This window comes from Aptenodytes forsteri, unplaced genomic scaffold, assembly GCF_000699145.1.
Source record: "Aptenodytes forsteri isolate BGI_AS27 unplaced genomic scaffold, ASM69914v1 Scaffold410, whole genome shotgun sequence".
Classification (NCBI taxonomy): domain Eukaryota; kingdom Metazoa; phylum Chordata; class Aves; order Sphenisciformes; family Spheniscidae; genus Aptenodytes; species Aptenodytes forsteri.
This window is the reverse complement of record NW_008793958.1, coordinates 141,917-150,288: the sequence shown is the minus strand read 5'-3', so window position 1 is coordinate 150,288 and position 8,372 is coordinate 141,917. Positions and strand designations below refer to the sequence as shown.

At 38.6% G+C, this 8,372-nt stretch overlaps 1 protein-coding gene across 1 annotated transcript in view; it reads left to right on the top strand.

Moving 5' to 3' along the window:
* Positions 1–8,372, top strand: part of SNAPC1 (small nuclear RNA activating complex polypeptide 1) — a 13,850-nt gene that overhangs the window by 1,433 nt on the left and 4,045 nt on the right. The window contains exons 2-9 of the mRNA XM_019472867.1: positions 4–51; positions 757–916; positions 2,164–2,304; positions 2,781–2,885; positions 3,913–4,071; positions 4,529–4,603; positions 5,284–5,346; positions 6,325–6,466. Coding sequence (XP_019328412.1) covers positions 4–51; positions 757–916; positions 2,164–2,304; positions 2,781–2,885; positions 3,913–4,071; positions 4,529–4,603; positions 5,284–5,346; positions 6,325–6,466 — 893 coding nt within the window. The remainder of the gene's footprint in view (positions 1–3; positions 52–756; positions 917–2,163; positions 2,305–2,780; positions 2,886–3,912; positions 4,072–4,528; positions 4,604–5,283; positions 5,347–6,324; positions 6,467–8,372) is intronic.

Genomic DNA, 8,372 nt, shown 5'->3' with positions numbered 1-8,372 from the left:
CAGGCGCTTCGCCGCGCTGTGGCGGGAGCGCCGCTTCCACACCATCTTCTAGTGAGTGAGGAGCGCCGGCCGGCCCGCCCGCCTCCGGGCCGCCTCCTTAGCGGCCTGCCCGCCGCGAGCCGCCCCTAGCGGCACCGGCTCGAAAGACACCGGGTCTGGCCGCCCTTTCGCGTCTCTCTGCGCGGTGCTCGGCGGCTGAGCCTCGCCTCGCCTCGCCTCGCCTCGCCTCGGGGAGTGTGTCTTCCCCCGCCCAAAGCCCACAGCTCCCCGCTGCTGAGCTTGCCCCTTGGTAGTGCGGGGGACCTTAAAGGGGGGTGTTGGTGAGCCCTGTTTCCCTTCAGGCATGGTTTTCGGGAAAGGTTTGCCTGACTGGTGTGTAGGTAAGAGGCAATGCAGCATCGGTCCCTGTGTAATACTGAAAAACGGTTATTAGTTCAGTTTATTTTGTACGTTAGCAATGCATGTGACTTGAACACTGCTGCTTCAGGGAGTTCGATGCAATGCTCGTGATATGAGATTAAAAAATATGATTACAGTGTATCCAATTTTTCACTTTACATCTAATTTAATACAAGGAATTACATGCAGTGTTGTGTGAGAGCTTAAGGTCTGGCTATCTTTGAAGACTTCCCAGAACTTGAGCCCTGTGGTAATATGTTTTAAAATACCTAAAACTTGTTTCTGCATTATGGATTTTCTAAAGCCTGCACTTTCATAGTTACTTGCTTTAACGTGCTTCCTTTTTGTTTACTTTAGTGGTAGAATAAGAGCTTTGGAGAGGAATAAGCTCACAAAGAAGACTTTAGAACTGGCACAGCAGTACTTCTTGCCCCCGTACGCTTTCCAGATTCGAGTTGGTGCTCTGTACCTTTTGTATGGGCTCTATAGTACACAGCTTTGCCAGCCAAAACAAAAGGTAATTGTTCTTGAGGTTTTATTCCAGGAGATACTAGATGTAAGATATATGGTATAACTCTGTCTACTTTGTCATCGTAAATGCGTAGGGTATTTTCTCTCACTTTCTTAAAAGAAAAATATTTAGAACCCTTTGGAAAAGGTAGCCTTTCAAACACCTTTGGGTTTGAGAACTTACATGGTGGTGACTAAACCATTGCGTATGCCTCCTAAATTGTAGCTGTGATCTCAGAAATCTTGTTTGCCAGATAGGAAGCTCTTCTCTGTTCAAAAATGAAGAAGACGAGCTTTCAAAATGGGAACAGAGCATGTGCTCATCAGCTCTGTGGAGAACTCCATCACAGCCCCAGTTATTCCTTAGAATTTCAGCAGAATGAAGACTGGCTGAATTATTTCCAGTTCCTGTTAACCAGAAGTGGAAGTGGAGTTCGTAAATAGGTTGAAAGGGTGAATGCCTGAATGACATGTCTCCTTGCTGCTTCTAGGACAGGAGACCAGTATATAAAGGAGTTGGAAACTCAGTGCAAGGAGAAGTGGTTTACTTGGAAACTGTGATGTATGTTGTGTGCATATGCACAATTGAGTCCAAATTCTTTAAATAAGAAACTGAAGTTTAAGTATTCTACAATTCTACATTACATCTCATATCTTAACTTCAAAGAAGTCAACACCTTTTATGGAGATGAATTTAGAGAATTTTAAAACCACTGCTATATAGCAACTGTTAGAGAGTCCAGGAATTATCAAAGAAGCTAACTTAGGTAGAGAGAAAAGGAAGTGGGCAGAGTACATGGGAGAGGAAAGGAAAGCAAGAAGATAGGGATACTTTTATGAGCATTTCACTGGCAATGAATCATGGTACAAGCGTTATTTCCTAATCATCTAGTGAGTGAGAGTCTCCTAGGTGCGTATTATTTCAGGCATCTCGGAATGTGAAGAATTAACTTTTTTAAATGGCAAAGAGGGCTTGTGTTCCATGTCACTGTCAAAGAAGGCAACTGCAGTGAGAATATTTAACACAACAGTACAATAAGCTTATCTGCATAAAATTTTGATAGTAGTAACAAATGTTATGGTAGGATCTATAACATCTACTTTCTGTAGTTCTGTGATCATGTGACACATGATTACACCCTAGACATCCAAGTATTGTGCATAGTATAACATGATCACAGTAGTCAGCCAAGTTCATTTTTATTTGTTGAAATATGCGGGTCGGTATGACAGTATACAACTGTTTTGTTGCAGATCAGAATCGCGCTCAAGGATTGGCCTGAAATCCAGAGATTTCAACAGGATCTGATAGACTCCCAGCATTATGATGCAGCATACATCTTTAGGACACTGCGACTTTCCAGAGCATTCCATTTCACAGCAATGCCAAAGCTAGTGAGTTATTACGTTAATGACTTACCATTTTTAATAAAATATCTTCGGCTTTCAATGGCTGACAGCTCAACAGCACTCGTGTTTAGTTTAGCTTTGGTGCTGTGTTGAAATGTAGTACGTCTTGTTTTATGTAGCTAGGTATGTGACGTAAAGCTTAGCGGATGTTTGAACGTAGCATGCTTCTCACCTGAAAATATTTTTTTTGGTATTTAATGTTCTTATTAGATTTGAGATGTCCTATAATTTGAAATGTCAAACTCTTAAGTCTGGGTGCTGGATTGAATTCTTGACTAGAGAATAATTTTTGAAAAGTGCTGACTCGGAGCACTTGACAGTAAAGCTGCGCGCTTTTGTTGATGAGATGGTTTTATGCCTTTCAGCATCTTTTGATGGTTGGATATGCGGTAAGAATTTTCAAGAGAAGGTGCCATTTTAAGTTTGCTGTTTAAGTTACAAAGCATTGTCTCTTGCTTTAGCTAAACTACAGAACTAAGAAGAAGATTCAGGAAAACGAATTTAAAGAGGAATTTAAGGACCCAAGTAACAGAGTTAACAGCCTCATCACTAATGATGTACTGGAGGTACAGGAACTTTTAAACTACAGATTGATCACTGGGGGTTTTCTTTGTTTTGTCTTGTTTTCCTTCTGTTGTCCAAAAGCTATAACTTCTCTAATTAGCACAGTCTTGTCCTTTGTAAGTCGTCTTTTGGAATGCAGACTAGGGTAATAGTCTGTGCCAGCAATTTTACTGAACGCTCAGAAACACAGCATTTATTTTGGAAGAATTGTGGTACCTTTTTCAATACTGAAATATGCTCTAATGTTTTGTGGTTTTGCCTCAGTAAGATGTAAAAGGGGAAGGGTGTAAATGGTCAGCTGTCACTTGGGCAGAGAAAAATGGAAAATGGTGAGTGGGGGGAAGCGTGTTTGTTTGATATGTCTGCAGGTTGCAGCTGGAGGCTTGATACTTGCAGTAATATAAATTTACTCGTCTGCAAGTTTATAGCCTTCTCTAACCTTTATTTCTCCTTTTAAAACTTGGTTTTGTTTAATATATAAAAGGTTTTATAAAAAATGGAGGAGTTCAAGGCAAGTATAGGTTCTTATATTGCTCATTATGACTCAGTAGTAGATCTTTGTTTATGGGTTTTTCCAGTTGCTGCTAGCAAATATGTACCATCAGTAAGGCTGACTACAGTGGTACAAAAATCAGTAATCTGTGAAATGACAGGGTGAGAAGACCTTCCTCAAAAGGAGGTATTAAAATGCTTCCTCCAAACTGATGAACGTAGACCACCATATCAGAATGAAACCTCTATGAACAGTGATCCTGAGCATCACTGAGACTTCCTTCTTAGTTTAAATAATGAAAAATAGTCTTTCTCCTTTTGCTTAGTTGATGGACTGATGGGACAGTGCTAGGTAGCAGTATTGCTAGACTCCCTAAAACTGAACTGATACAAACAGAATCTGTTTCTAACATTCCTGCTGGTTCAATGGTCTCCTTAGAATGGTTTGCATAACCCTGGTTTTGTTCACTGAGGACTAATGTTGCTTTACTGCTGGAATCTTTTTTTCCTGAAAGAGTCTCTTTCTTTTTATTTTAGGAACTGATGAATATTCATGATCACTATCAGAAAATGAAGTGTGTCATTTCAGCTGACAAATCCCAGCCAGACAAGGCCCTGAGCTTGATAAAAGATGAATTTGTAGTTACTCTTAAAGACATAACCTTGGAACATCAGGAATGGCAGCAGAACAGAATGGTAGGTAATACCAACCATTGTGCTGTGGCAACTTAACAGATTGTGTGAATATGTAAGAACCGACTGTCTTAGTGTAATTACCTCTGTGCACACTTCATAAATCTCAGACTTAAGTAGAAGAAACTGTAACGCTGAAGACATGGAATGAGTAAAACCCTAGGCAGAAATATGGTGTGGGGAGAAGGACATGGACTCATGTGTGGTACTGCCTCTATGGTAACATAAGTGATTGCTGAGAGGTAGGCTCTGGAAGATGTGACTTATGGGAAGTATTAGAATGACTGTATGAAATACCTCTGTAACACTTATTGTTGGGTCAAGGAAAGGCCATAGTGTAAGATTGATGAAGAAAATGTGTGTATGTGTAAATATTTGTTTTGTTTTTCACAATTCTTGGATTTTAGCTGCCTTGTATATGACAGATGTTTTAAAAAAATATTTTGTGGTTTTTTTTCAGAAATTATTCCTAAATGCTAAAGAAACTGATGAAATATCAAACAAAAAGGAAGAAGAGATTTTGCTAGAATCAGAGGTAAGAAAAATGAACTAGTTTGCTATGTTGCGCAGGCTAAATCCATTAGTTTCTTGACTTCAGGTCACAGGCTAAACAGTGTATGTCAAGGCTTGATAGTGTCAGAGTAAGTTCCAGGAATAGCTAGTGGGGCTGGTTGGGTGGTTGGTGTTGTGTTTTGTTTTGGTTTGGTTTTGTTTTTAAATCGTATTGTTTTCTGTTAAGCTGTGAGCATTCACTGCTGTGATAGCTCTTGGATGCTCGTAATAAAAAGTGTCTTTCAGGTAAGGAGGAGAAAGAGCTGTATTTTCTTGGCCAAACTCCTTTATGGTTCCTCCTGGAGTTTCAACTAAACGCAATATCCATTTTTTATGATACCAAATTATCTCGTGTTGTACTTATGTGCTTATTTCAACTTTGAATTTGAGTAAGATGTGAAGTTTCAAATTTGATTTTCTCCTCCTGGACTTTGTAACAGTGAAGGCAACCAAAATTATGGTCTGCCTTTTTAATGAAATTTGAACTTTTTTTCTTTAAGTAACAGTTCGTCGGCATTCTAATTATATAGAACTAATTATAATTATAGAATTACAGCTGTAGTGAGATACTGCTCAAGTGATTGTCTGATGTGATATTTCATTTAAATACTGCTATAATAGAATATGAGAACTTTTTTCTGACTGATCTCTGTTTCATTGCAGGGTTCTGAAAGAGCAAATGCATTGGCTAGAATCAAATACAGGTCTTACTCTGCAGTTGTTGAGGTAGGTATAAAATTTGATGATAGGGATGTATTTATTTTTAAAGAACAGTTTTAAGTACCAGTTTAATGTAAATGCTGGGTCAGAAAGGAATGAGTTAAAATTGCACTCTGTAATTCAACCTTTGAATGTTCTGGTTTTCCTAACGCATTGGGGAAACCCGAAGCTCTTATTATTCTTGTTAGATTTATGGAAACAGTGCAGATATGGTCTATGCTCGGGGGATTTTAATTTACAAGGTATCTTTTAATGTCTGTGCTCCATTTAAGTAGATGGATTTTTAAGTAGATGGAATAAAAATACTTGTGAGTTTAATTGCTCAAATTTCTTGAAGCTTAGATATTGGAATCTCTGAAGATGCTTGCGAAAATGGAACTTGGGGGTTTAAAGTCAGTTGGAAGTTCTTGGAAACTGTTTCAATAACTGCTACTTTAAAAATACTGTGGATTTGTCTTTTTTTGTAGCAGACGTATGAGAAACATCACAACTTTCCTTGTTTATTAAAATCTCTTATTGAAAAATGCATTATTAAATGAAGCGGAGCTCTGGAATGTACAACAGGCCAGATTTGTGAATATGCAGTGATACTGTTTTCCAGGCACCTAAGCAAAATATGACAGTAAGGAGGCTTTACGGTGCAGCAGGTTTTGGAAGTGTTCCTTTTGCTTGCACACAGCGATGTGCAACGTGGTGTAGGTTGATGCCAACAGGGAATGGTTTGAAAATAAATAAATGTTTCATTACCTGAATTTTGAGTGGTACACCCGTTAAATCATAGAATGGTGTTGTCCTGTTAAAACTGAAGAACAGTAACTGTGGATGGAAATCCTCCTTCCCTCCTCTTCCATCCCTTCTCCACCCTGACATGGCAATTGATGCTTTGGTCCTTGCTGACTTGTAAAGTACTGGGTGACATACAGTAATATCTGGCTGTAGAAGTTTAGCTTTTTTGTATCATTCATATGTACGTTTGGGTTCTAGGCTTCCAAATCCAGAAGACATCGTCAAGTAAAATTGGAATCTTCTGAATCAGGATCGAATTATGGGAAATCTCCAAACCGAAGTAAAAAAAACAGTCGGAGACCACAGCCAGCAAGGAGGAGAGATTCTTTGGAAGTCAAAGGTATTTCTCCATTGCATTCGTGAACCTGGAGGGTCTGCAAAAGTTTATACATTGCTTTGCTAGCTGGGGCAGCTGGGTTAAATTTTGCTGTTGATCAGTGGAGGCAGAAGAATAAAGAAATGTTTTGTGATAGCCCTATCATAATTGAACCTTTCTGTCTGTTTTCCACACTCTGGTCAGGTAGCAAGACAACATGAGCGCATGCAGTTTTATTGTTAATCTGAAGTCTCATACATAGTCCTGCTAATTTTTCTCTGGAAAGCCGTGACCTTGGAAAAGCATGTCCTGTGCGGCAGTGTCTCAGTTTTTCCTATTGCCATATAACATACTGGAGATTAAGATATGCGTCTTACTGTTTCTTCTTCTGACAGATAGCTTCTACTTCTGAAGCTGTTTTTTTGATGAAAATCAGCCTATCTGATAATTTTGATAGTTCATACTATGTTCATGAAATCCAAAGTAAACCTTGCCTGTTTCTATTCTGTTCCTGAGATCTTGAAGGAATATCCTTTAATATTTCTGAAGAAAAAATGATATTGATGTCTTAATGATGATGATTGCTTTATAAGGCTAGTACCTGCACCATCCCATCATTCATTCTCCTTTCATCTGATACCTGTTATTTATTTTGTTCTCTCGTTACTGAAATTTTTAGCACTTCCATGACAATACAAATCTTTTGTCATCAACTATGTAGTTTCAAAACTCTTACCAAATTGTTTCCTTAATCTCAGTATTGCAATTATTACATTATAACAGTTCTAATTTGTTTAGTTTATAGCTAGACTTACTTTTTCCCTTCTTGACAGAAGGGTTTTTTTATACAGCTGTGACTTGTTTTTTGTGGTTCTATTCTGTAATTCTATTCTATTTCTCCTGAGCATTATAATTTTAGCTAGGAATAAAAACAATTTTAAGGAGCAAACTTTTTAAAAACAGGTACAGAGTACTGATGTCCAATCTCTGGCTCCTTTTTTCTTACTTTGAAATGCACCCTGGAAGGAAATAGTTTTAACTGCTTGTACTTGGTATCGTTCTGGTTTATCTCTACTGATACAAGAAGCATTGGGATGTCCCTGTATGCGCTCAGTGAAGCCCTTAATGTAGTCAGAAAAAGACTTCAAACTTTTAACAAGAAATATGGAATATTAAAGCTCCCCTTGAATGCTGTGGAGAGGATAGAATTTTGTGGGTGACAAGAATGGCTGCCTATAGAGCGAAAATGCCTATAGAGAGAATAAGTATAAACAGAATGTAACGGAGTAAGCGAGGATACAGTGAATGTTTTTAAAAGTGAGAAAATTGGACTGGGAACTCTTTTCTGCCTCAGACCAGAAGTTTTTTTCAAAAAAAAAAAAAAAAAAATTGACTTACCTGATCCAAAGCTGCTAAGTTAATATCTTTTTCATTTCTTTTATTTGTGAAGTTTGTTGAAAGTATGATGGTGAGACCAAGAACTTAAAGGATTAGCCATTTATATGGATTCTTGTGGTATGCTGTCATCATTTATGTTAATATATTCTGCAAGAGATCAAGTCTCAGAACTTGAGAACTGGCTCATTTCAATGTGAGATAAGACCTGGTGTGAGGGTACTCTGCTAGATCAAAAGAGGAGGTGAGGAAGGAGAGGGAGATCAGCTATTTCAGGTCTCTGTTGGAGAGATCCTATCTGGTGTTGCTGATCTTTGGCATATCTGAACTGACTAGTGACTGATTTAGTTATTTTACTATCATAGCATTTATGTCATAGAATCATTAAGGTTGGAAAAGACCTCTAAGATCGAGTCCAACTGTCAACCCAACACCACCATGCCCACTAAACTATGTCCCTAAGCACCTCATCTACACGTCTTTTAAATACTTCCAGGGATGGGGACTCAACCATTTCCCTGGGCAGCCTGTTCCA